The sequence below is a fragment of the Branchiostoma lanceolatum genome, chromosome 3 (genome assembly GCF_035083965.1).
Source record: "Branchiostoma lanceolatum isolate klBraLanc5 chromosome 3, klBraLanc5.hap2, whole genome shotgun sequence".
Taxonomy (NCBI): domain Eukaryota; kingdom Metazoa; phylum Chordata; class Leptocardii; order Amphioxiformes; family Branchiostomatidae; genus Branchiostoma; species Branchiostoma lanceolatum.
Genome location: NC_089724.1, coordinates 11,971,052 through 11,998,648, shown reverse-complemented (window position 1 = coordinate 11,998,648; position 27,597 = coordinate 11,971,052). Strand labels below are relative to the sequence as shown.

The 27,597-nt window shown below is 40.3% G+C and overlaps 3 protein-coding genes across 6 annotated transcripts; 2 read left to right on the top strand and 1 right to left on the bottom strand.

The window, feature by feature from the left end:
- Positions 1-438: 438 nt before the first annotated feature.
- LOC136430296 (leucine-rich repeat-containing protein 14-like) lies at positions 439-4,482 on the top strand. The gene is made up of 5 exons (XM_066420778.1): positions 439-686; positions 1,094-1,314; positions 2,056-2,121; positions 2,998-3,167; positions 3,482-4,482. The coding sequence occupies exons 1-5, from the start codon at positions 469-471 to the stop codon at positions 4,250-4,252; spliced, it is 1,446 nt and encodes a 481-aa protein (XP_066276875.1). The 5' UTR covers positions 439-468; the 3' UTR covers positions 4,253-4,482.
- Positions 4,477-17,765, bottom strand: LOC136430297 (D-serine dehydratase-like). 4 transcript variants are annotated; one of them, XM_066420781.1, is made up of 8 exons: positions 17,747-17,765; positions 13,332-13,495; positions 12,093-12,370; positions 10,948-11,128; positions 9,793-9,914; positions 8,412-8,601; positions 7,459-7,564; positions 4,477-5,978 (listed from the first exon to the last, which is right to left on the bottom strand). In XM_066420781.1, exons 2-8 carry the CDS (start codon positions 13,484-13,486, stop codon positions 5,889-5,891), a joined length of 1,122 nt encoding a protein of 373 aa, XP_066276878.1. In that variant the 5' UTR covers positions 13,487-13,495; positions 17,747-17,765; the 3' UTR covers positions 4,477-5,888. The 4 variants fall into 4 exon arrangements, with proteins under 4 accessions (XP_066276878.1, XP_066276877.1, XP_066276876.1 ...); XM_066420780.1 differs by lacking the exon at positions 17,747-17,765 and adding an exon at positions 15,363-15,757; XM_066420779.1 differs by lacking the exon at positions 17,747-17,765 and adding an exon at positions 15,149-15,312.
- Positions 15,876-27,514, top strand: LOC136430295 (signal recognition particle subunit SRP72-like). Its single transcript, XM_066420777.1, has 22 exons — positions 15,876-16,010; positions 16,274-16,391; positions 17,310-17,430; positions 17,773-17,838; positions 18,227-18,304; positions 18,699-18,810; positions 18,963-18,994; positions 19,348-19,391; positions 19,515-19,595; positions 19,999-20,056; positions 20,366-20,497; positions 21,323-21,451; positions 21,788-21,860; positions 22,153-22,217; positions 23,608-23,703; positions 24,155-24,258; positions 24,597-24,674; positions 25,132-25,287; positions 25,507-25,550; positions 25,816-25,932; positions 26,101-26,143; positions 26,475-27,514. The coding sequence occupies exons 1-22, from the start codon at positions 15,905-15,907 to the stop codon at positions 26,662-26,664; spliced, it is 2,043 nt and encodes a 680-aa protein (XP_066276874.1). The 5' UTR covers positions 15,876-15,904; the 3' UTR covers positions 26,665-27,514.
- Positions 27,515-27,597: the final 83 nt, after the last annotated feature.

Below are 27,597 nucleotides of genomic sequence, written 5' to 3'. Positions count from 1 at the left end.
CCACCGCCATCAAAGACATCAAACCGCGTGAATCGCATTGAAACTCAGATTCGTATCAGCCATTTTCCGACAAATCGCTTTCTAAGTTGCATTAACGACTACATCTGACAAAAGTGATTGAAAGCGACCGCGATTTAAAGTTTAGAGAAAAGTAGTAGAAACTGTTTTTTTTTTCTAAACGTTAAATCGCGGTCGCTTTCAATCACTTCCAAAGTGCCAAAATTGTCAATCTGAAAAGATCTTTGGAAAACTGACACCTTTCACCATCTCACTGGCGAGTTTGTTTTGTCAGATGTAGTTCTTAACGCAACTTCCAAAGCGATTTGTCGGGAAATGGCTTATACGAATCTGAGTTTCAATGCGATTCACGTGGTTTGATTGGTCGGGTGCAGTGTGGCACAGTGTGGCGCTGCACTCGCCCATCCAATAGCGCCACCCAGCGAAACTACACAGAACTGCGTATCAAAAATGGCGGACACGAGGGAGTTTCAAGTCAAAAACTCGGCAGTGTTTGGGCTTGTTCTTGAAAGCTCAACTGCGTTCACTACTGTTCCAGTTAGCCGAGGTGGGAAAGACAGATTCTGGACACTCCTAGAACTCTGTGCAGCTGCCATCGCGAAGTACCAGTCTCTAATGCAGATAGCGATGGACATCGTGCCTCGTGTACTGATCTGCAAATTGTTGAAGTAGGTAGCCACAGGTGGGTGGGGTGGGATGTGGGGGGGGGGGGGGGGTAGCTGTTAGTAATACCAAGCTCAGGATGTAATACCTAACTTATTAAACACTTTTAGAGCGCAAGTCCATGAAGATTCTACTTCTTCAAATGTCTACAGAAGTGCGTAGAGAGTCTGGCTGAACGTTAGCTGGGCAAAAAGTTTTGCGGTGAAAGTTCACTGTGGAAACCGCGAACTTAAAATCACCGCGAACATTCATGCATTTACAGTACTTGATAACGTGCTTTATACTTCATACAGGAGAGATTGTTAGAAATATCATGAGTCTTGAATGTTGGCAAACAACTCATATCATATATCATGAGTCAAGTGGGGTCTTCTACATCTAATAACATTTAATACATTCTTTTTGGCCACAGGGAAGCCCTCTTGAGATCCCACCACCTGTGTATCCGAGACTTGATCTCCAGCTGGCCTGGGAGATCCCTGGATTTCAGCCAGATCTTAGGACCTCAAAACAGACGCCATTTACTGGACCTGCTCAACTGGGAGTCTGGTCGTGCCAAAATGATCATTCACAGCCTGCTGAACTGTCAAAGTGAAGCTCTGCAAGTGGTGGACTTGAGAGAAGCTCTGCCAAGTATGTTCATTGGCCCAACGAAAAATAATTTGTTCCCGGTTACCTGGCCCTGGCAAAAACCTGGCGATCTATCATCTAACCTTCTTTTGTTTTCTTGGTCTGACATAGAGTGAGATTCTAAAGAGTAAATGTAAAGCCAGATATAAGGTTCTAAATACTGGGAGCATATGAACTTTTGTGTTCCCAAAATTGGAGCTGTGCACCAAATGTTTGACTAGGTACTAAGATATTTGTGTAGGGTTATGTACTTGTTCCCCCAAATGGATTTGCAGCCCTGCAGACATGTTCTTGCTGACCTTAAAGCAGGCATCTCACTGGACTGTGCCAAATTGCGCCAACTTTGTGAATTTTCTTCAATTTTCCCTTGCGGCCACACTGACGTGCGATACACAGGTATATACATGACTTCTACAAACAAAATGGCTGTGTCCAGAATGTCACATTCTCAGTTTCAGCTCCAAATCATATACAAGATAACTTTGTTGGAAATCTCAGTGTTGCCACTAAATTTAGAACCAATATTAATGATTCGTCAAAAGAGATTTGCAGTGATTGGGCCATTTTGCCCCCATTTGCCAATTGCAAATTTCTTGAAGATTTGCAATTTCATGCGAAGAAATAACACAGATTATTTTGCAATCACTTTGCAATTGCCTTTTGCAATTTGGCGTAGTCCAGTGAGATTCCCGCTTAAGGGTTGAAGTAAGAGTGATCATGTCATCTTGAATCTTGCCCATCTAGATCGAGAGGCGACTGTGACCTTTGTGGAAGCCTCACTACAGTCCCACAGACAGCAGCGTACAAAAGGTGAGGAAATGTCATCATGCCTTCTCAGATACTGGTTAGATAGAAGGCACAGTACTGTCAAACCGGTACAAGTGACCATCTCTACATACAACTGTAAGGACCACCTGGCTAATGACCATATTATACTTTCTCCCATTGACACAAAAATCCTGTCTATAGTGACCACTTGTCCATAAGGACCAGATTTTATCGGTCCCCTGCATGGTCTTCTTGGGCAGTATTGACTGTAGTAGAATGACTTTATTGGGGTATACAGGCATAATGATTTAGCATTTGTTAAATGAATTGGATGTTTTGCTTTTGTTTGTCTTATCCTATCATTGTGTCAGAGAATGTGGCAGGTGCGGCCATTTTGTTTATAGAGGTCACATATTTTACCCTTGTGTCGCGCATCAGTTCCTGAAGGGAAAATTCACAAAAAGTGGGAAAGTTGGCATAATTTTCTATTTGGCACAATTTCATTGAAGACCGTAGGTAACTTTGTCAAAGAGTTTAGGTACAGGTTCAGAACCTGTACCTGTACCTGTGCCAAAACCTCATTACCCTTGCCTAAACCTCTGTATCTGTACCTTATAACTGTACCTATGCCTTAAAACCTCTGTACATGTACCTGAATGATATATCACTCTACGTTTGCCTAAACCTCTGTATCTGTACCTTAACTGTACCTGTGCCTTAAAACCTCTGTACATGTACCTGAATTATATATCACTCTACCTATGCCTAAACCTCTTTACCTTTACCTATACCTCTGTACCTAAACCTCAGTACCTTTACCTTTACCCCCTGGGCCTGTGCCTAAACCACAGTGCCTGGTGTTGGTACACATCCCTATTTGTAACACTTTGAAAACTGTTTATATTATCACGGTTGCAGATCTTCATGTGTACCTTAACATGTGGATAGAGGGACGGCTGAAGGAGGAAGGGAGGATTTTAAAAGCATTGTCAGCTCATGGGAAGGGAATGAAGCTCCACCCTTGTCGGGTAGTCACAGTCTTCCTGGGCTCTTCACTGGAGAAGCTGCAGAGAAGACTGGATGCTCAGGTCAGTACATCACATCTCACAGTGTACCAGTACAGGGCTTGTTACCTCCATGAAAAATGGAGGTATTGCTTTGCCACGCAAATGTTCCATTTTCTGTATCTGTATCTATATAGCCGGTATAACCGCCATTAGGCGTAACACATCAGCTTCGTACCATTAGGCGTAACACACCAGCTTTCTTCTTACCGCGAAATTAAATCACTGTGAACTTAAATGCATTATATAGTGTTCAATACGTCTATATATACAAATGTATATTTCTGTAATACTCTTGCTGCCTGACTTTCTTCATCACTTTTGCCTCTGTTTTACAGGTCCTCACAGGGCTGGAGTTGAAGTCTGAAATGTTAGAATCAGCTGACGCATTCCTTACTCTTCTTGGAGGCGGAAAGTTCCCAAACCTCTCTGCCCTCAGCCTACCCAACTTTGCCAGGAGACTGGAATCAGGTGGCTTCCAGACGCTGGGAGAAGTCCTGTCCTGTCTGCCCGCACTGCAGAGGTTGAACCTGAACGGTCTGCGGGTGACTGGACAGCTGCGGCGGGTGCTGCGGGATGTGTCGCCCCTGCAGCAGCTGAACGTCTCCAACTGCAGACTCAGTCCACCTGACGTAGTGTTCCTGTCCAACTCCCACCATGTTAAAACCTTGCGGGAACTCAGCATATCTGGTATGACTAACTTCGATGCCACGTGCCTGTTGCTGCGTAAGGTGGCTCCACAGCTGACGTGGTTGGACCTAAGCGGTTGTCCGAAGTGCTTCGAAGAAGACTTTTCTGCCCTGATGACCAGACTGCTATTGCAGTGTTGTTTCTCCAGACTCCGCACCCTTGACTGCAGAGGGAATTTGCACTCGGCAGAGCATCCTACCCTCTCTGTCCTCGAGGTTTTTAGAGCATGTGATAAGATGAGTACTCTTAAAACCCTATATTTAGATTGTCTGTATTTGAATGACTCGGGAGAGGAACAAGCTAGTGCACTGCTAGATACCATGAAGAGCAAAAACAGGACCATAAATGTACAAATGCAACATGATCAAGACACATATAAAACCTTCTTTAAAATCTGCTGGGCAGATACAGCCAGGTAGGCTAATTTTTTTGTTGTCTATATCACAGTTTGACGTTGCCATTTGGATCCCATTTGTAGCCCTCATGTTGTGACAAGCCATGTACATTTTTTCATGTACCATTTTTTAATGTCATATACATGTACCTGCATCACTGTAAGAAGAAATAATCAGTCTGTGTTATGTGCTTATAAAAAGCAATCTAGTACACAACATATGATGGATGTGGAAAATAAAAGTAGAAGTTATTACCATTTGTAAATAGTTTTATTCTTTCTTACCATTACCTCGGGCTAGACAATATAAATGAAAGGTCTACAAATATTTCCAACAACATTAGATGTTTGAATGATGGACATGTGTTGTGGTTTAAGACATTTGTTATCCCAACATTTTCAAAATCAAGGCATATTGAAATTTACAAATAAAATAAGGGGCAACTATTGGTTTGTACCTAATTTGCATACTTCATTTATGAACATGTTAACCTTAACCTAAGGCACTATAGAGATTTCTCATTAGTTATGTAAAGCTCCTTATTAGCATAAAATATATTTATTGATGCTGTATGATTTTCTCTACCAACGTTACCAAGAATGAATTTAAAAGTCTTATCTTAGCACATTAGGCTAATATAACATTTTCTCGTCAATGCCAATGATTTATCTAACAATATTCACCATACCTAGCTTCCAAACGCAGCAACTAAGAAATTGCTGTTATTGACTATGATAGTATCTTCTTATTAGTTACGTAAATCGACTTTTCATTAATCAATGTTACATACATGTACTTGATATCTATCGATGTTCATTTCTTTCTCAGTTATATATGCTAACTGTTTGAAAGTCGTATTATGGAATGTGAATGATTTATAAAATTTCCACATAAGTCATGCAAATTAGGTCCTGATTTGCACAATCAGCATCTAATTATGTAAATCATGACAGTCCTTGAACCCCTTCTGGATTCAGTTATTCTCTAGCTTTCTCAGAGATGCTATGTTGTCAGAAATCAATTCACTCTTTCACCCCAACATCTGCTTGGACATTAACCACAGGAACCACATAGTCAAACTTGCAAATAATTGCGCACGGTAGCAGTTATTCTTCAAGCAGAGGTTTTGGTCGAGAGGGCTAGGAGTGGCCGCGATTTTTAATGTTTCTCTCCCTCCCTGCCAATCCTACCCCTCTCAAAATTACTCATTTTGGAAATGGTAAGATATTTCAGGTACATGTAGAATCCACTCCACTACATTTCGTCAGTGACTAATAAGATCTGTTGTTTACCAGGTCTTTAACCTTTGACGACTATTGAGGGTGGGACTGCACATTCTTTTCGTAGTGGATGCTACTTGAAACATCTGACTTTCCCAAATCTATCCAGATGCTTGAGTAACTGTTACCTTGTGAATCTTATAACCTGGATGTCTAACCTTCATCGACATCACAGATAATTGATTTGTTTCTTTGTTGATTTGATTTCAAATCATCAAATATTTTTGACATCATCAAATGTTTGGAGTCATTAAGAGAACCAAGAAACAGAAAATCAATCACAATCATTTTCTGAGACCAGCATGAAATATCAACATGAAATAGTCATGGTCAAGTTGCACAACTTCCCAGAGGCCATGAAAGTTCTGTCCCCTTTCCCTTCACCATCCCCGACAAGGCTTCCACACAGCAACAATGTCCTCTCCAGAATGGACATAGTACTTGGGGTGCATACAGGCTGTAGCACAGGCCTGAGGGGGAAAATGAATGTTGAACTGTTGAAACAGTTTATCATTGAAGCTAATTTTTATTTGTCATGTCAAGATAGAATATGTAAAGCTAGTTGACTGTTAGTTGTTTGTGTGCCAATATTTATTTCTTTTAAGATCGGAGTATTGAGGGGATATGCCAAATGCACCATCGATAATTCTCCCAGAATTGCAAACTTGGGACACTCAAATCGAATTATGAACATCGAATCTTACAAATCATACTTCAAGTTCTTGATTCCTGCCGCCAGGTTATCAAGTAAATTGCACAGTAGTCGATTTGGAACCTAGTACAGTGACTGTTGAAAAACATTCTTTTGAGAAGCAGAAAAGCAGACAAAAACGATTATGCTCAGTTTGCTTCTCAAAATAACTTTTTTCAAGAGTCGTGGTACCAGTTTCCGAACAAATTTGCAGTGTTTACTATGATGTCATGCAACTGACTTGATTATATTACCTGGCAGCAGGAATCAAGAGCTAGAAGTGTGATTTGTAAGATTTGATGTTCAATAACATCAGAAGGGTATCTACAACTTGTCTTCACTTCATTGACATTTAAATTCAGAGTTTTGGTATAAAACCTAGTTCTCCAGTTCTTTCCTGTCACTGATGAAAGATAGTGAATACTGTCTGAAATGTCTGACTGTTTCAAGATTTTATCCAGCTTGCTTGAGTTACTGTTTTTTTGGCGTATCTTATTACCTGGATGTCTAACCTTCATCAACCAATTTCAGAACAATCTTCAGATTCTTTGAAACAATCTTCAGATTCTTTGACGCAATCTTCAAATTCTTTGAAACAATCTTCAGATTTTCCAGAATATTTTAATGACTAAATTATGCAAATGTAGGCATAATCTGCATAATATATATTTCATGGCTATTTGAGGTCTCAGAACTCTTGTCTTCAAATGTTATCAATGACATCCTGTATGCATATGTCCAAAGCACCCCCACATCAAGTTTCAGGTCATCTGGCTTTGATATCAGAACCCAACATATACTGGTCTGAAAAATCCAAAAAATCACAACAAAAATTATTTAAAGTGATGTATGCCAAAACATGTAAATCAAATCCTGTGGGCATCTGTGGAAGGCAGCCCCATATCAAAGTCATTTGGCTTTAATACCAGGGCACAGGAGCCCCAAATGTACATTTTTCACTCATTGTAAAATAAAATTCCTAAAATAGATAATTCTAACGTTGCATGGTATATGCAAAAATAAAAAACCTGAATGAAGTTCTGTGGGTAACCACATACCAATTTTCATGAGGTGCATGCAATTTTAATTTTCATACCAGGACACAGGAGCACAAAATACATTTTTGGTCTGAAAATGGCCAAACAAACTTGTGGTATGGAAATATGAAAACAATTAGAAAACAGGAAAAGGAAAGACAAATCACAAAGAAATGCAGATACAACTGCATGTGCAGTCAGCACTACTTCAGTCCAACTCACATGGTATGGCAGTATTTTGAGCACAGTTCCAATGGGATATTTGTCAAAGTCCAGGGTCCCCTCTACAGCATGGACCTTCCCCACCTCCTGGGTCATTGATGACAACCTAGTCAAGACAACAATATCTACTGAATAATAAAATGATGCAACATTTCAACTCCATGCTTTGATACTTGACTAGTGTCACCAAAATGAAAGCAGATCTTCAATGGATGTCACTTGAATACAGAAGAACAACGTCCAGACTTTGCATGATGTACAAAATGACTAATAAACTTGTGTACGTACCGACTGATAAGTATCTAATACCAGCTCAGAGGAGGACTAGAAATAGTCATGCTTTTAAGTACCAGAGAGCCAAGGATTGATGTGTTCAAAAATTCGTATTTTCCGAGAACCATAGTAGAATGGAACTCGTTGTCATCAAGTACTGTAGGAGCATCTTCACTAAGTAGCTTTAAAGAACGGTTGCAGTCAGATATGCAAAGACTAGGTTTAACAGACCGTTCGGTGTAATATAACCAGTTGCTGCTGCGCCGCGTGCCTTCAAAGCTGGTGTGTTACGCCTAATGGCGGTTGTACCGGCTATATAGATACAGATACTTTGCTGAATAAATCTGGACTGAGGTCTACTCATTCAGGCCACTAAATTCACTACTATAACCCCAGGCCTGATAGAGTCTTACAACACTCGCCAAAGATCCTTTTTCGCTGCCAGGTAATACAAAAGCATCTATTAGCAGTGACACACACACACAGACAGACACAGACACACACACACACACACACACACACACACACTCACACACACACACACACACACACACACACACACTCACACACTCACACTCTCCTACACACAGACACAGACACACACACTGGCTGTACTGTGTGTTGTGCGGTGGTGTATATTTTGTGGCTGTGTGAAGAGTTAATAGACCTTCATTGCTCACTTGAGCTCAGGATGTCCATCAATGATACCAAACCCTGTAGGGAGCTGACCCAGACTGTGGAGGCTCAGCGCTGTCCAGCCACAGTCCACGAGGAGGTGGCCGTTTTGGGGGTAATGGCCAATCACTCGAGTCATCACTCGTCCTGCAATATCCTCCAGCTTGCATGAACCAAGTAAGGACTGCTGAACATCTGCGAGGCATGAATTAAGGCATGTGTTACCTCTGAGTCAGTATGTCAATACAATATAAGGTGGCACTACCAATGTCTGTGCACAGCTGCTACATGTTGTACCGGTCACAGTTGCCTCGCTTGCCTTTGAAATGTCTTGTTGGAATTCTCAGTAAAGACCAATGCAAAATTCAATACAGACAAACCAAGAAAACAAATTAATTGCAATCATTTAGTCTCTAACAAAGCGTTTCCAATTATCGTGCGCTACCAATTATTGTCCACTTTGGGTCATGTCCACATGTCGAGGTGTATTTTGCCAAAGCCAGTTCTCATGAGCAATACAGAATGGCATAAGTATGATCCTTAGTCATGACTCTCCTTTATAATTATACAAAACAAATAGGTTTACGTCCAGCGACATAACAGAATAAACTCCTGAACCAGTAACAACAAGTTACCTGGAAGCGTCATGCATGGCGTAATTCATCTAATTTGACACCGCATACTTCATCATGTTTTTAAAACTTACATTATAGCTAGTATCTTTTAAAAGTAGCTGAGGTTAAACCTATTTTTGATATCAAACTATCATAACTATCTATGGCGATTCAAGATTTGAAACTCTTCCTAGTTTAAGGAAGGTTTGATACAGCCCAGTGACTCCTTGCACTGACGTTACATTTTCCCAAGTTAAAACATCATTGTCATGTGTTTATCACGTGAACTTCACGTGCCGCCTAGCGTTGTTGAAATTGACTGCACAACATTATTTTCTTCAAGCAAGCGGCGGAACAAACATAGTGACTTTACTATCATTTGTCTGTAAACTACTTTCAACATTTAATGTGCATTTTTTTCTGACCTATGTTCTTTACATGTAAGTTCAGCGCTAGAGGGAGAAAGACTAATTTGCTAACGATAGTGAACAATAATGAGTAACCCTATCACAATTCTTCATCATAGACCTTACTATAAATACATGCTTGCACAGCGTTAAACAGGCAGAGGAAACCTTATAGAAAATGCATTTTTCTTTTTAGAAGAGCTGATATGGGCTAACGTTAAACATTTGGCTCTGTCTGCACGGTTTTAAGATAAATGACGTTTTGAATAAATTGGACGATAATTGGTAACCTTACAAATGTATGTTACATATTATGACCTTTAATTTGCTGGTTCAAGACAGAAGAAAGTTTGCTGAGAACTTGCCATAGAAGATGTAGTTTCCAGGGTGTATCTCTGTCAGCTGGCCCATGGTGTCTGCTGGTTGGCTACAAGTCGGAGTGGATCCTATGCTGACTGTGGGAGACTCGACGCCTTCCTGCTTCAGTCTGTCAATGATCATGACACAGGAGGGGTACAGCTATCTGACTCAGTTGCTATGGACACAACACTTTATGCAAATGTGATGGGTCAAAGGTCGTTGGAAGTCCATATCGCCCGCTGTTCCGGTTGAGAGAGGGTTGGTACGCCCTGATATAGATGGCCTCCTTAACTCTTCTCAAAATGTAATGATCATATTCAAAGTCCAGAATTGTAACATCCTCCAAATCAACTGTCTGTCAAAGGGATTCAACATATATATACTGTGGAATCTCTGATGACAAAGAACTGGGTCACTTGTGTTGTAAGATCTGGTTTTAAGCGAACGTTCAGGTTCTTCAAAGTATGATTCACGGGAGGAACCTTTCTTGATACTTCCTTCACATTTAAGTACTGTTTTGTTTTTCCTTACAGTGAACATGTCTGGGTTTAAGCTGTTTAAGTGGTCAGTCAAAATTCTGGATACTGAACACGATTAATTTTTGAGAGGAGCTAACCCTTAAGCTGCCATTCCCGGTTTAAACAGGGATACAGAAACATGCCGTGTGCTGCACCCAGTTATAACCGGGATAGAGTATTCCCCAAAAGAAAACAGCTTTGCGTGCATGTAGCCCGGGAAGTCCGGAAGTTTAAGGAGGTCATCTACATAAGGGAGGGGGTCCATATCAACTTCCAACAACCTTTGACAAATTGCTGACGTCACACACAAAAAGAGATACGTGTCCAGGGCAATGGGGTCAGATAGCTGAAGACAAGTGAGTGATTGAATCATTCAGTTGAAAATTCTGGTGAGATTTTTTTTTAGTTGAAGAACACTTCAATTTCACCACAAAGTAATTCACCAACTGAGATGAACTTTCATGCTAACACAACTTTCATTGACAACCTTTGCCCAAGGAGGTTTTATATAGTTTGCCTGAGGTGAACTTGGCATTGGCAAATGACATTGGTGTTCACAGACTGGATCCTGTATCCACAAACTAGCATTTTGCAACATGTAGATACAAAAACAATTATATATACATGTATATTGCATTTTACCTTTCAGCAAAAGCCAGAATGTTCTGAGCTGTGCGGTGCCCAACAGCCTTGACATCCTCTGGACTATCGGAGTTGTAAGAGTCGCCACAGTGAGCATACAGGCCTGCAAACTTCACCCCTGGTGTGCTCACCAGTGACTTCACCAAGTCTACACCATCTGCTGAGTCGTGACTAACTCCAGCTGCAATATAGAAATACACTTCTTCTTTTGAGCTGAAACCTTCCATTCCAGGAGCTTTTGTAATTATAATAGGTGCTTTGACTTAAGCACCATATGACAAAATTCAACATTTTCTGATTATATATAGCACAGATTTTTTTTACTGATCTTAATATTATGCATAAGTATGCCGTGTTTTGTTGCCATTGACTATTGTGATTAGAAAGGTAGACAAACAAAGTCCATGCACACAGCTGTCATTTGCATTCAGAATATGCTTTTACAAATTAATTTCTTGTATTTTGGAAAAAGGGAATTTTAACACTAATGATGGTTTTGTGCTGAATCACTGCGCTCCCTGGTCACTACGTAGTGCCAGCTAGTGCAGCTAATTATACAACCTATACCAAGCAGTCACACAACCATACTCAAGGTAAATTAAGCTTAGTTTGATGACAGCTCTTTCTATATCTTTATCACACTGATTTTTGTCCATCAAAAATGATGGGTTGGGCAAAATTTTTGTGCGCTGGCTAGAACACTCAATAAACATACATGTACACATTTGTACAAAATATGCAAGTTTCTCCTGATATTGAACAAAACACACTGTCGACCATTTCCGTTTCATTTGTGGGCTGAGGCGGTATGTTCTTCCCACGAGGCTGTCCTGACAAGGGACCATAAACATTTGTCCTCGTGGTTGCATGGTTATCAAGGCATTGAACATCTGAAGTGTACATCCTGAGAGTTACTAGACATTACTACATTTTTGACAAGACTCTTCGGTTTTCTGGCCGAGCAACGTGTTATCAACTTCTGGCATCCTTCCTCGACTTCCTGGAAACATATGACGTGGGCCCAGTTCTATCTGGCAGCAAATACATGATTCCTGACATTTCAAAATGAGTGGGCCAGAATAACCCAAAGAGAACTGACTGAAAATTTACAATATCTTAATGTGAAATAAGCACATTGTACGTACCCCTGCCATAGCCACAGTCCACCTTGAGAAATACAGACCACTGTTTCCTGGACAAAGGTCTGCTATTGATGGCATCAAGCCCAGATGAACTGTCAATCATTACGTGGAACTCTTCCAGCTGGGCTACAAGTTGGGCACATCGCTGTACTTTGTCTTGAGTCAGAGGTTGTGCAAACAGGACATCATCGAAACCATGGTTAGCATAGAACTCTGCCTCAGCAAGTGTGGAGACGACGATGTGGCGTTTTGTACCATTGGTCATGATTTCTCCAGCTTCACTACAAGTAGAAGAAGAAGTTTTGAAATCAGTTTGAGGGCTTGGGTATCGATGAAAGGCATTGGTGATGGGATATTAACAGATTGTTCTACTCCCAAGATATCTGGCTCCATTAAATCTATGGAAAATATCTGGTAAATACTCATGCATGTAATTTACATATCATGTACGTCATGATGTGTGAAATATGTTACATTTAGTACAGAACTATCACTGTAAGTCCTTCAGAAAAATCTGAAGTGTGTTATTTGTTGACAAACCACAAACTCCAACTAGTACACAATGTATATGTTTAAGCAGAGATTATTCAAGAAAAAGTCATTGTCTGTTCAAGGGAAACATTGACTCAACACTAAACAAATTAACGCCATAGTTGCTTCTTTCTTCTGAAGTCAACCACCAGACACTTGATTCCATGTATCTTAAGAAAAATATTTTATGGCTGACACGGTCATATGTACTATACATGTAGGTCTTACACCGAGTTACGGTGTCCCCAGCTAAGGTTAGAAATGGCATCCTCTATCTGGGATATCGCCCTGCCCCTTCTATGACTGACGTAACATAATTTCATGCCCTCGTCATTGCAAAGTTTAACCTTCATGACCTTATGAATGTACTTAATTCGTCTTGGAATGCAATTACCGGTAACACTTTTTTGCATTGCCCTGCTGAATTTTGATTGGCAGGAGGGTACCCAAAAGTGTTGAATCAAAAGGGGTAATGTTATCAAATTTATGGTTCCTGACATTACATTCAACTGTGCTGAGGAAGAGTCATTTGAATTTCCAAACATGCAGCATTTTGGCCTTCTGGAATGTTTGGCAACATGTTGTTGCGGGGTATTGGCAAGAGAAGGGGCTGCAGTACACTTGACCGCATGGCTGAGGTTTTCACTTCTCCTGATATGTCGTAATCATGTACATTCATTCAACCATTCATCCATTCATTCGTTACTTTACATTGTTTTATGGGTCTTCATGTGTGGTCGCAGTGACACCCCCATCTGCTGACATCGCTGGATCATGGTGGTCGCATTTCTCTGGACTTTTGTTATGTCCACCAGAAGAGCAGGCGTGTCCAGACTGTGGATACTCGGGGGCGTGTTTGTTGTCATGATGCCTGTCTGTTCAAGGGGAACATACAAGAGATTATAACTGTTGAATTTGTCATTGAAGACAGTCATAAAACAACTGTGCACATATTTGACCATATTTGGATCCACCACTACTCTCAATTATATAATGTTAAACAGTTTAAGTCAAGTAAGGTTAAAAGTGCAGTTAGTTAAAATCTTATAATTTCAACAGTGAAAAATCATGTAACTGCATCTTGGATAACTTGTAAAAGCCCCCAAAATTCGGTATGCCTAAACACCTCACCCGAACTCATTCGAACTCACCCGAACTCATCTGTCTAATATGCAGTGCACATGAGGCAAGGACTTTGTATGATGCTCTAGATACATTGTCTATGCAATTTATAATGAACTAGAATGGCAGCATTTTCGGGAAAATGCAGGATATTCCCCTTCCATTACCTACACCTCAAATATGATATCCTTAGCATGGACTGTAGGGGTATTATGAAGTTTCTGCATAAATCATGCAAACAAGGTCTGTATTAGCATAATTTATGGTCAGGTATGTTCACCTTACCGAAAGGTACCTACAATTCAAATATGACAGCCGTAGCTTTTATGGTAACGGAGCATAAATTAAGCATAAGGCACTCATTAGCATAATTTATGGCCAGGTTCTCTGACCTTTCCTAAAGGTACCTACACCTCAAATATGACATCCGTAGCCTTTACAGTAAGGGAAAAACAAGTACATGCCTAATCATGCAAATGAGGTCCTCATTAGCATAATGTATGGTCAGGTATATTCACCTTTTCTAAAGGTACCTACATCTCAAATATGACATCCGTAGCCTTTACCGCAAGGGAAATACAAGTTGATGCATAAATTATGCAAATGAGGTCCACATTAGCATAATTTTTAGACAGGTGTGTTCACCTTTCCTAAAGGTACCTACATCTGAAATATGACATTCGTAGCCTTTACGGTAAGGGATATGCATAAAATATGCAAATGAGGCCCTCATTAGCATAATTTGTGGCCAGGTTTTCTGACCTTTTCTAAAGGTACCTACATCTCAAATATTACATCTGCAGCTTTTACGGGAAGGGAAATACAAGTTCCTGCATAAATTATGCAAAGGAGGTCCTAATTTGCATAATTTATGTCCAGGTGCATTCACCTTTCCTAAAGGTACCTACATCTTAAAGATGACATCCACAGCTTTTACGGTAAGGGTATTACAAGTTTATGCATTATTATGCAAATGAGGTCCTCATTAGCATAATTCATGGCCAGGTGTGTTTCCTAAAGGTACCTTCTTCTCAAATATGACATCCGCAGCTTTTACGGTAAGGGGAACACAAGTTTATACATAAATCATGCAAATGGGGTCCTCATTAGCATAATCTATTGTCAGGTTTATTCACCTTTCCTAAAGGTACCTGCATCTCAAATATAACATCTGTACCATGTAACATAAGGTACATGTACATACAAGTTTACACATAAATTCTGCAAATGAGGTCCTGCAAATTATGATATGAGTTGAGTTCGGGTGAGGTGTTTACTAGTAGGCATACCCCCAAATATTCTCTAAAAGGCGTGCGCATGAACGTAGAATAGTTGCTGGAAATTGTACTCTCCCAGCAGAGGTTGGTGGGGCATATAATAAAAAGGTCACAATCTTCCCCACCAACCTCTGCTTGGAGAGTAGGAAATTGGCCTCCTCCCGTGATATCCGGCAGAATCGCACAAGGCAAGCCGCCAACCATGCCAACGTAAGGCTGAGTGGCGCCTGAACCACACCGTTATTACACGGCAACCACAGCTCAGTCCGCTATAAACTATCATTGAAGCTGTTCCATCAAACCTGATGAAATTTCAGTTTGTCACCATTCTTATATCAATTACCTCTGTCTCTGAACGCTCGTTCACTCGCACAGCGCTCGACCCTCCTGGTACTTTGGACACGATCAAAACTGCCAAACTTTCATGGGTGATATTAAAGGCTCGGAACTTCGGCACCACCACGAGCAGTTCAGCACGGGCGATTCATCGACAATTCCCTACTGTATTCAACGACAAGTCATTGGCGTCGATAGCACGAGTGACTCCAGGATCCTCCAGGTTTTCGTGTTTTCCCTTTCCCGTTTTGCCATCCACAGTTCATGTCACGAGGTCACATCAGGTCATGATCACCTCCATATGACTGTAAGCAGAGGTCTCAGCAACGACACCTAGCGGGAACTAATCAAAGTTAATGCTCGAGCAAATGTTGGGGTGGGAGTTCGTATCGCTCCATCTTCTTTCCTTTTTGAGTGAGGTGCTGAATAGCCCAATTCAATGAATGCGAACGTATAAATTCCACCATGATAAGTTTTCTGCTAGTTTGTTACTCCCCCGCTATTACTGATGGTTGCGCCCGGTTGAAAGAATTGTGGGTAATTTCCAACATGGCAGCCTCCGACGGTCAGCCAAATTTGTCTCAACTTTTTTCCGACCTAAATCGAGCTGGACAAGCCGGAGACTTTAATAAGGCTCTGAAGATTGCTACGAAGAGTAAGCTTTATGGACTTGTACATAGTTTTGTAGTGTTTATGAATCTGATTTGTATTTTGTGGCATGAGAATATAGCGCATGCATCGGTAGCATATGGTTTAGTGCAAAAGTATATCAGATCTGAGTTGTCTCCTCTTTCCAAATCACTCGTCAGTAGGCATCGGTGTAGTTTTGTTCTAGCAGATCTTGTTCTTTGATACTAGTCAGACATAGAGATGGTGTCCATATACTATAGTGCTTAAGAAGACCCCGTTCCTCCCCAGTTCTGAAGCATGACCCTCACGATGAGAAGGCGTACCACTGCAAGGTGGTCAGCATGATCCAGCTGGGGCAGTTCAACGAGGTCATCAGGTTCATGGGCGGGAACTACAAGCTGTCCGAGTCAGTACTGTGCTCTTATATCGTCTTCATATTCTCATTATTATTTTGGGGGCTTGTTACTTGTAGGAAATGATACAGAAAAATGGTAACCGGGAATGTCAGACGTTTCGGCCCTTGGACAGTTCGGGCCCCCACCCGGTCAGGATATTTTGGCCCCGGTCTGAGACGTTTCGGCCTCAGGTCCAGGACGTTTCGGCCCGTTAGTTATTGAACATGTTATGTTTGATAGGTCTCGAATGATGATCTGTCTTTCTTGAAACAAAGGAAAGCAGTCTCTATTGAAAATCATGTTGATTGCCGATGCACGTTTCACCCAAACAACAAAGTACAAACTACAAATTGAAGTTTTCTGACCAATGAGGTAATAACAACGGAACAGGGTCTCTACTGAGCATCATATTGATTGCAGCAATTTGAGAATCCGTTGACTGCCGGGCAATCCGCAATGCTGCAATTTACTAAATGGAATTGCAAGCTTTCACTACACCATGCAGCGGCGCTATTTCATTTTTCCGAGGGATTTTATGGGCAGGCATGTTTGCTGTCTCGTATGTTGCTGTGGTCAGTGTGTTTGCTATGTTTTAAGACTTAATGTTCAATATGTTTTAATGTCTTAATGTTCAATATATGTATGTTGTATTGATTCACATAAATTTCTGATTAATCTGTACATTGTCTAGCACACATACACATTATAATTTATACGCATAAGAAGTAATGGTCCTGGACCTGGGGCTGAATTGTCGTGGACTTGGGGCCAAAACGTCGGGGAAGAACTGTCCAGGGACCGAAATGTTTTGATACCATAAACTGATATTTCATAATGGCCATACAAATGTCTCCATAATTTTTAACAAGTGACATATACTATGATATAGACACTGTAGCTGATTTTAAGCTTTACTTGTGTCCTTCTAGCCCCCTGAAGTTTGAGCGAGCCTATTGCCTTTATCGTCTGAACCGGACTCAGGAAGCTCTAGAGGTCATCAAGAAGATTCCTGAACCAGATCACAGAATTAAAGAACTTCTGGGACAAGTGGTCAGATCTACATTCTTACACTGCTTACTACTAATAACATTGCTACTAGTAGTAATGTTACGTAATGTAGAGTACATTTGTGTTTCAACATATCCTGTTTTACATGGAACAGGTATTCATGTCTTGCCGTGGAGTCAAGTTGGCTACACTAAATCATGTATGAACAAATTTTTTAGAAAGGTGTTTTTCTTAACAGTAACTACATGACATGTAATCTTTGATTAGCTGCAATTAGTAGAAAGATAGTGTTGGTCCTGGAAGATGATGGTTCATGTAATCAAAGACGAGATGAATAAAGTTGTTAAATGTTCCACACCTCCTGTATTCCTCTTTCCTCTTCAGCTGTATCGACTGGAGGAACATGACGATTGCCTGGAGTTGTACAGGGACCTCATTAGAAATTCACAGGTCAGAGACCACTAATATTATTAAACGAAATCCTAATTTACTCTAATTTTTTTTTCATTCCCAATGAGTCATTGGAGAAGCTAGTGTAGTGTACATTTGAATCATGGAAACAAAGCAGCAAGATAAGCAACTACAATGTAGTTGTTTTACTAGTAATACAGGCTGTGTTTTCACTTTAGAACTGTATCAAAACATTGATAAACATTGTGCACTGTACACTCAAAGTTTTTATGAGTTTTTCATATCTTTTGAGATTTTAGACAACCCTGATGTACAAACTGACTAGATTTAACAAGGAAATGCTGACAGTGACTCCATATTTTTGCGATGTAAACGTATTACTAATCCTCACATGTTAAATCCACCTGTACATGTTAACCCCTGCCAGGATGAGTTTGATGAGGAGCGGGAGACTAACCTGGCTGCTGTGGTGGCTGCTGCTCAGATGTGGGGAGGGAAACAGCTGGTAGGTACTGCCACATCAGACTCCGTCTAGCCTGGCCTGGCCTGTAGATTTCCATATGGCCTAGCACGCCAGTTCTGAAATTAAAGATACTGAATACTTGTTGTACTTGGAACTGGTCATTTTTCCGCACAGTACACAAAGGTGTCTCCTACTACTTTTTAGAAGCATAGTGGGCTCTTTGACATGCTCAAGAAAGAAGTGACCTTACTGTCTACATAATCATTGGCCCAGTGACTTGCAACATCCTGTCAAAGGACTGGGTACCCTGCTAGTAGTAGTTTAGATATCAAAGTTCATAACATGTTTCTTTAGGTTGTTGTTTTTCTTATCTTTTGGCTGTAACATTATGATATATGATTATGTGCAATTAAGTTGCGGTTGATATTCCATACAGGAGGATTACGGGTTGCGAGAGTCCACCTATGAGCTGTCGTACAATGCTGCCTGTACACAGCTGTCCAAGGGGGACGTGAAAGGGGCAGAGGAAAAACTACAGAAAGCAGAAGGTGAATTAATGTCAGTCATTATGAAGGTATCACTCTTTATTTTTACTGAAACCATTGCAAGATAAGAGCGACTTCATATGTGCTAAATTCTAGCCAGCTTGTCACTCAGCTATTACTTTTGTCTCAACAAAGACTGCTTGTTTATTTCACAGAGCTCTGCAGGCAAAACTTGGAGGAGGACCCAGTGAGTATTGCAATCATAGTCTGTTCTCTTAAATTTTAGCAATATCAATATCAAGTATTTGGTTTTGTTTTATGTTTGTCTTGACTGATTACATTACTGTTCATTCATTATCATAGTACTGTTTTGCAAAAGTTCCTTTAAGTTTTTTGTTGTGAAAGTGATTTGAATTCTCAACCACCTGCTCCTTACAACTAATACGTTCATTCAACTGAAACCTTGTAAGGAAGTGAGTCATATGATTTTAGTACAGAAAAATAGCGATTGTGGCATTTAAGTGAGATAAGCATCATGATAAAAGACTTTCAAGGAAAAAAAGAGAAGTTTCTTGAAGCATGATTTGTTTTCTGCCACAGGAAGTGACTGAAGAGGACATTGAAGCAGAGCTTGGAGTTTTAAAGTAAGATTTCATCAATGGAAACATATTCCTCAGTCGTAGAAGTTCCCCTTGTAAACTTATTTTGACTTCTCATGATCTCTTTGAAGTAGGTTTTATCTCATATTGGCTGTGTTTGTTTGTCAGAACCCAGCGAGCGTACTGCCTACAACTGCAGGGCCAGAATGAAGAGGCCACCAAAATTTACAACCAGGTTCTCAAGTCAAGGTACGACGTGTTTTACTTACCGGTCAACTAAAGAGTTGACCAGATTGAAACATTCATTTTGTTTCTAGGTCTGCTTGCTTTTATTATCTGGATAGTTTTACAAGTGTGATGTCCAATCATCATGTTCGGGCACTATTTTTAAAAAAAAGTAACAGCAATAAGGGTGAACTCGTCTTTTAATTCTTTGCATTATTGGAGAAGGATATCAAGCACCTGCTTTATTTCACTGTCAAAATTCTACTTGACCGAACGTATCAAAGGCTGTAGAAAATATATAGTACAGGGAATTCAAATGATCATATTTGTAGTGTTCAGCATGTTTGGTATATTTGCCATTAGCTCCATGCTTATTTCTTTTCCATATTTTTGAAAATGTTTCAAACCTTTTCTTTTCGTCCTGTAGACCAACAGATGTGGGTCTTACAGCTGTGGCTTCCAATAACATCATCTCTCTCAACAAGGTGTGGTTCATGTAGTTTGACTTTTGTCTGTTTAACTCCTACAGTTTGAAGTGTAGATAAAGCTCTTCATGTATCTAACGTAGGAATAACTTAAGGGGAATAAAAAACCTGCATAGGTAGCAATTATAATGGAAACTGTATGGTCAGATTTCAGGCTTCTTTCAATTGTAACTATTTTCCATGTCAAACAATTCTTCTTACTTGGATGATGAGAAACAGACATCCAAGTTTTTTGCTCAGAGTTTTCTTAGCACTAAGAAATTGACGGTAAATGTTAATTTTTTTCTGTTTATATGCTCTTGTTTTTAGGACCAGAATGTCTTTGACTCTAAGAAGAAGATAAAGTCAGCAACAGCAGAAGGAGTAGACCAGAAGCTGACCAAGCAGCAGCTGCGAGATATCGCCTTCAATAAATGTCTGCTACAGATGTACACCAACCAGGTCAGTCGGGGGGAGAGGGGAGGCACAGAGAACTTGTTTTGAAATTCAGTTGGCAATAAAGACTACTTGCAGAAGGGATATAGAATCAGGGCTGTCTTCAGCTTTAATTTTTTTCCCCGTCCTAATCATTGTTTGGGAGCCCATGCTGTTAATTTTCATTGCTAAATGTGTCATTTTAGTCTTGCAGAAATATATTTTCAGAATTTTTTAGACGTATTGGATGAATTTTGTTTCCATCCCAAGGAGCAAATTTTCATCTCCAGACATAGGGATAGAGCTTGCAAGGATATTGACTTCATTTTTCTACTGCCTTGTTTCCTCATAATCTATATATATATATACATGTATTATGGCATAGTCATTAAGATAAAAGAGATGTCACAACATTCTAATGAGCTGTTCCTGTACACTTTTGTTTGTGTGTTTCTGTGTTCAGAGTGACAAGACAGAGGTAGGTGATCTACAAATGAGGAAATAACAGTTCCTGGCCTCCTCTCATTGAGCATTGTGGTGTGTGATAGCAGCATGGCATGTGATGTAAATGTAATATGGCCCGATACATTGACCTAACAAAAATTACATTTTGCCTTCCAGCATTGTGACACAAACATTAACAGTGTTTCGATCAAGTGTGTCAGCATTGAGAATATTGAGAGATGCTCAGCAGAATGTGCCTGATCTCTCTTCTCCTTTTCTAACTTCAAGATCTCTCATTTTCCTTTATGCCATCTTTCCTACTGTTTATTTCTCATGTTGTATGTTGACTTGCACAGTTGTACACACCTTTGTGATGACTCCCCCTTCTTTCCGTGTACTTCCCCTCAGAACGAGGCCTGTAGGAAGCTAGCTAGGTCCCTTCAGGAGGACTACCCTGACCAGGACATGCCCGTACTCATCCAGGCTGCTCAGCACTGCAGGGAGAAACATCGCCAGAAGGCTGTGGAGCTGCTCAGTGTAAGGACACACTTCTTCTTTTCACTCCAGAATTACCCTTTGATAACCTTTCTACAGTGGGTCATACTGTCTATAAGTATAACATAACATAGCAGGGATAGGGATAAGGCTCATAGGGTGTCATGTACTTAGCAGGAAAGAGATACAGTTTGAAAAGACATACCGGTATTACAATAGTAAAAGTACACATAGCTATCAGAAACAGTGTTATACAAACATTTAACTGACAGTTACCTACAACCGAGGGTGTATAAGCATGTAGAGAGCAGTACAGTTGGCAGCAACTGAGGAGTGTATTCATGTTAGTCCTTATGTTTATATCTGTGTTTATTCTAGGATCACATCAACAACCGGCCCAATCCCAGCATCACCATGAAGCTGACCTTAGCTCAGCTCCACTTGAACCAAGGTGAACTTGTATGGCACTGAATGAAAAGTCTGGCTTGCCTAAGATATGTGATCCTTCCTGGTCTGTTCATACTGGCCTGGACTATTGTAATGTAGACATCATTTCTACATGTTTTATACATTGTATTGCAGATATCAACATCTTAATGCTGTTTGTTCCAATGACTTTGTACAGAGAAGGTTTGCTATGATCAGAAGGACTATAATGCAACCACTTGTATTTATGTGCAATAGATGGAGAGTAGCAAAGCAATCTCAGTAGTGAAGAACTCTGTCTTATTGTTTCGTTACAGGCAATGCTGGTCAGGCAGCCAAGGTTCTGCAGTCAGTGGGGGAACTGAGATATAAACCAAACATGGTACATAAATCATATATGATTACAGTACTCAAGTAAAATACTAGTGTATTTTCAATGTGACAAGTTTGTTAGCAATAACATAATTTTTGTTTAGAGCTAGAATTGACATAACAACAGAATATTAGATACAATTTATTTCTCTAGTGACTGGTTATTTCAAGAAGTTGCAGCAGCCTATAACTTACTACAAATGCGATATTGTAATATCAATGACATGTAGCATGTCAGCTCTGACCTCTCAATAACATGAGGATTTCTCCTGTATCAGGAAGCTGACAGATGTGTGTTCTGTCCACGTCATGACCTGTTTGCCATGTGCGTGTGTGTGTGTGCAGAAGATGTTTCCTGTATCAGGAAGCTGACAGATGTGTGTTTTGTCCACGTCATGACCTGTTTGCCATGTGCGTGTGTGTGTGTCTGGAAGATGTTTCCTGTATCAGAAAGCTGGCAGATGTGTGTTCTGTCCTTGTCATGACATGTTCGCCGTGTGTGTGTGAGGTAGATGTGTCCTGTACATGTATCAGAAAGCTGATAGGTGTGTTCTGTTCATGCCATGACCTGTTTGCCATGTGTGTGTGTGTGTGTCAGGAAGATGTTTCCTGTATCAGGAAGCTGACAGATGTGTGTTTTGTCCTTGTCATGACATGTTCGCCATGTGTGTGTGTCAGGTAGATGTGTCCTGTATCAGAAAGCTGGCAGATGTGTGTTCTGTCCTTGTCATGACATGTTCGCCATGTGTGTGTGTCAGGTAGATGTGTCCTGTACATGTATCAGAAAGCTGATAGGTGTGTTCTGTTCATGCCATGACCTGTTTGCCATGTGTGTGTGTGTGTCAGGAAGATGTTTCCTGTATCAGGAAGCTGACAGATGTGTGTTTTGTCCTTGTCATGACATGTTCGCCATGTGTGTGTGTCAGGTAGATGTGTCCTGTATCAGAAAGCTGACAGATGTGTGTTTTGTCCTTGTCATGACATGTTCGCCATGTGTGTGTGTCAGGTAGATGTGTCCTGTATCAGAAAGCTGGCAGATGTGTGTTCTGTCCTTGTCATGACATGTTCGCCATGTGTGTGTGTCAGGTAGATGTGTCCTGTACATGTATCAGAAAGCTGATAGGTGTGTTCTGTTCATGCCATGACCTGTTTGCCATGTGTGTGTGTGTGTCAGGAAGCTGGCAGATGTGTGTTCTGTCCTTGTCATGACATGTTCGCCATGTGTGTGTGTCAGGTAGATGTGTCCTGTACATGTATCAGGAAGCTGGCAGATGTGTGTTCTGTTCTTGTCATGACATGTTCGCCATGTGTGTGTGTCAGGTAGATGTGTCCTGTACATGTATCAGGAAGCTGATGGATGTGTTTTGTTCATGCCATGACCTGTTTGCCACGTGTGTCAGGTGTCGACCCTGGTGAACCTGTACTCCAGCATGGAGAACATAGAGGGCGCTGCTGAGGTGCTGGATACAACCATTTACTGGTACAAGGAAAATGATGTAAGTATTACTAGAGGAATCTACTTTTTTGGTTATTTTAGTTGAACTTAGGTTTTGGAATATTTACAGCATGGATGTGCCAAATACTTGTTACATGTAAGGAATAGAAGTTGGACCTTACTATATCTACTTATATTACATTTTGTATTTGTCTCATGATATGACTGAATGATTTCATGAGATATTACAATGTTATGAGCTTGTAAAAAGTACTTCTTAGTGAAATAGTTACTCAAGCAACTGGACTATTTTTGGCATATCTTACTACCTGGATGTCTAACCTTCATCAACGTACTTCTTAGTGAAGTTTGTGCAAAGTTATGAGACACAGTTTGGAAGCATAAATAGAATATGGTGTCTGATTTAATGTCTCTTTTATAATGCAATAGGGGTTGTGCTAAAATTGTCCTATGCTGTTTTAAGGCTGACATTTGCCCCCCTCCCTCTCCAGTCCTCCTCTCCATACCTAGTCCAGCTAATGCGAGCCAGTTCCCAGTTCAAACTCAAACATGGCCAGGCACAGAAGGCTACAGAGATACTAGAGGAGCTCAGGAGGTGAATCTTCACACTTTTTAAATCAGGAAGATTTAAATGCAGGCTGGTTGTTTCTGTATCTGTTGATCTGCCTGATTTTGTTAAGATGGGCTGATGATATAATTTACTGCCATTCCAAATATGTTTTTCTATCTATTTAGTAGTCCTGTCCAGTAAACTCATACCTGTATCACATTCATCGTTTATATTTCCTCAAAACTGCTCAAGATATTAGTGATTGTTGACCCTCGAAGATATATTCATAGTCCCTTAGAAAGTGAAGGTAGAGTTGCATTCTAGAATCTAACTTCAGTCATCATTATGACACACTCCCACTCAACCTTGGTGTTCCTTCCCAGCATGTACCCAGACGATGTGAAGACTATAGCGCAGCTGATATCTGCCTACTCCCAGTGTGACCCTAAGAAGGGAGAACAGTATCCTTTCTCTGCTGGGAAGGTTCTGACGTGTTGACCCTAGCATAATTAGTTAATGCGCATATACTTCAACTTAAGTATCAGGGGCCTTCATCATGTTTTTATTTTATTTTGGGAAATTTAGGCTGTACTCTACATTTTGTTCTGTGCTGGTTTATGGGTGGGGAGATACAGGTAAGCCTGCCAAGTGGTAGTTAATGATTCCAGCAGACCATGACATTGTCATTATCGTTCAATTCAGCTATTATTATCGAGTCTGTCATATGTGAGTGCTGTTTTATTTATTTCATATCTAAAGTACATGTACTTGTAACTTTACCCTTTTCCCTGATGTTATGTACATATGTACAGTAACCAATTCAGTGTTGTTGTTTTTTTGTGAACTATAAGCCAAAGCCGAACGATAGTTAATATTGTGTGAATATGTGATATTTCCCTTAATCGCATCTTTTCTAAGAATAAGCAAAGAGCTGCCCCCGCTAGACCCAAGTTTCTTCTCTGGAGTAGACATAGAGGCGTTAGAGAAGGCGGCCATGACCATGGGAACCCGCAAGAAGGCGGCTAAAGCTGCTGCAGGCGGAGACAAGGCTGACTCACCTGTGGAGGAAACTAAGTCAGTATTTCACATCTCTGTTATTTGTTTAAATCACAGTTTTTTGTTGTATGACGTTTAGAATGAAGTGTTTGTGTAGCCATGTTTGAAGCTGATGCTTTGGCTACTGATTGTTACTGGTTTTCTTTGCTGTTACATGTACCTTCCAGGTCAAGTACAAAAATATTTTATTCACAAATTGTACAGAAGTGTTGCTTACTTTATCATGTGTTCCTGCAGGGATTCTGTCATTGTGCAAAAGAAAAAGAAGAGAAAAAAGAAAGGTAAGTGGAGTGACATTTACACTATTACTTGTAGATTTAGTGAGATATTATTATTCCAAACACTCGTGAAAATATGAGATTTAAATATGGATCACATCTAGAACTCTTAACTATGATATAAATTCCCAGTGCTTTGATCTAAACGTTTGATTGAAAATGTTTTATTGAAAAGCAATGAATACACATGTAGCTGTGTAATGAATGAACATAAAAACAACCAGTCCTGGAGTACAGTATTCTGAGTTGTCTTTTTTCTGTCCTGCAGGAAAACTTCCCAAGAACCACGACCCCAGTGTTACCCCTGACCCTGAGAGGTGGCTTCCCATCAGGGAGAGGTCGTACTTCAAAGGTCGTAGGAAGAGGAAACAAAAGGATGGAGTCGGTAAGATCAAAGCACTTGCAGTCGTGTCTAAATACACAACATGATTTTGCATCTGTGTGGGTATGTGTGTGCATGTCACTTTGCTTACAATGATGATTTGTGATGCACTCTATAGTTTTGAAACAAAAGATGACCTTAACTTCGCCACCTTCTTTTTTCCTATCATAGGAAAAGGAACACAAGGTGCCACTGCAGGAGCAGCCTCAGACCTGTAAGTAACGTTAGAACTTGCTGTAAAACATTTATCAGAAAAAGGCCAAGTTCAGTCCAGGAAACTCCTGGAAAAGATTTGTTATTACTCAAAGTGTAGCACCTATACTACTTGAGGTAATGCTGCCAAGTTTTGCCCAAGTCTCAGAGCACATTTTCAGAAAAAAAACATTGCTTTACATGTATTTGGCAAACTAGTTACGAATAGACACCTTTGTATATGTCAGAAAATCCAGGAAATGCATCATCAAGTGCCAAAAGTGTGTTAGTCAAACAAATCTCAGCTCAGAACATACCATTTAACTGACTACTTAATGTCTCTGTTGATACAGGGATGCCAGCAAACCTCAGGTTACCCCAAGCTCTCCCAGGGCAGGGGCAAGTGGAACGTCCCAGAGTGCCCCCGCAGGAGCCAGTGGTGGTACAGCCCAGCCCGAGATGGTCGGCCCCCGCCAACAAAAACCACAAGCTTCTAGCAAGAAGTCAAAGAAAAAGAAGGGAGGTGGTAAAAATAAATGGTAACTGTACAGGCATCATTCCTAGGAGTAGGAATAGATAATTTTACTCTTTTCAAAGCAAAAATGTCAGCCTAAACAATAGAGCAAGAAAGAATGATAATGAGAAATACCTTTGGCATTACCTATATTTCACTTGCAGAAGAACCAAACCACAGTCTTTATGTAATGAAAAAGTACATGTTCTAATAAGAGAAACAAAGTCATGCTGTTCCTTATTCCTCCATCTTTTTTAGATACAACTAATATCATTTATAAATGGCATGGAAACAGAGCTCAGAGAGATTTCTTTGTTCAAGTTGAGAGCTGTAAGAAAATTACCCGTACATGTATCCTAGTGTATACCACATCTCCTAGCAACCTCTGCTTACAAGTGTAGCTTGGTTGCTAACTCATGTGATAAATGATTTTGTCTTAATCTTTTTTTCAGTCCTTTAGCTTAAAACCAGTCAATACAACTGGTGTGGTCTCAATTAATATTTCTGACCGGGTTAGGGTCAATATGTCACTGGGGTTGGCTCCAATATCCCAGATACATTTCAATCAGTGTATAAAGTAACAATATAACACTGCACCATCACAGATATGTTTGAAAAAAAAAATGGTTGAAATGATATTTACTATGGCCACAGCCAGACACAAATTCTTTCTTAGATCCTATCTATACCGGTAATTATGTATCATGATTTACAAAATGTGCCAAGTAGGCAAAAGATTTTGATATTTGATGATTATTATATCTTTATGTTCATCTCTTTTCTCTCCAAAGCTTGATAATTCTCATAACATTGTCCTAAGTATTGCTACATTGATGCAAAGAGCTTCATTTAATAAAGGCATATGAGATAACCACATAACATTCATGGCTTCAAGTGTTATTACATGTTGTTCAGCAATGTCTTAAGGTCTCTGTAGATAAAACATTAAGAACAGTGCAGCA

Excerpts from the sequence above, each read along its gene's own strand:
- LOC136430296 (XM_066420778.1), top strand. The coding sequence starts at position 469 with ATGGCGGACACGAGGGAGTTTCAAGTCAAAAACTCGGCAGTGTTTGGG. Across the intron at positions 1,315-2,055 it reads CTTGAGAGAAGCTCTGCCAA|ATCGAGAGGCGACTGTGACC; the intron begins GTATGTTCATTG and ends TTGCCCATCTAG. Across the intron at positions 3,168-3,481 it reads AGAGAAGACTGGATGCTCAG|GTCCTCACAGGGCTGGAGTT; the intron begins GTCAGTACATCA and ends TCTGTTTTACAG.
- LOC136430297 (XM_066420779.1), bottom strand. The coding sequence starts at position 15,223 with ATGGTTGGCGGCTTGCCTTGTGCGATTCTGCCGGATATCACGGGAGGA. Across the intron at positions 9,915-10,947 it reads ATTCTGGCTTTTGCTGAAAG|ACTGAAGCAGGAAGGCGTCG; the intron begins GTAAAATGCAAT and ends GATCATTGACAG. Across the intron at positions 7,565-8,411 it reads GATGGACATCCTGAGCTCAA|GTTGTCATCAATGACCCAGG; the intron begins GTGAGCAATGAA and ends TGTCTTGACTAG.
- LOC136430295 (XM_066420777.1), top strand. The coding sequence starts at position 15,905 with ATGGCAGCCTCCGACGGTCAGCCAAATTTGTCTCAACTTTTTTCCGAC. Across the intron at positions 17,839-18,226 it reads ACCTCATTAGAAATTCACAG|GATGAGTTTGATGAGGAGCG; the intron begins GTCAGAGACCAC and ends AACCCCTGCCAG. Across the intron at positions 25,288-25,506 it reads TCACCTGTGGAGGAAACTAA|GGATTCTGTCATTGTGCAAA; the intron begins GTCAGTATTTCA and ends GTGTTCCTGCAG.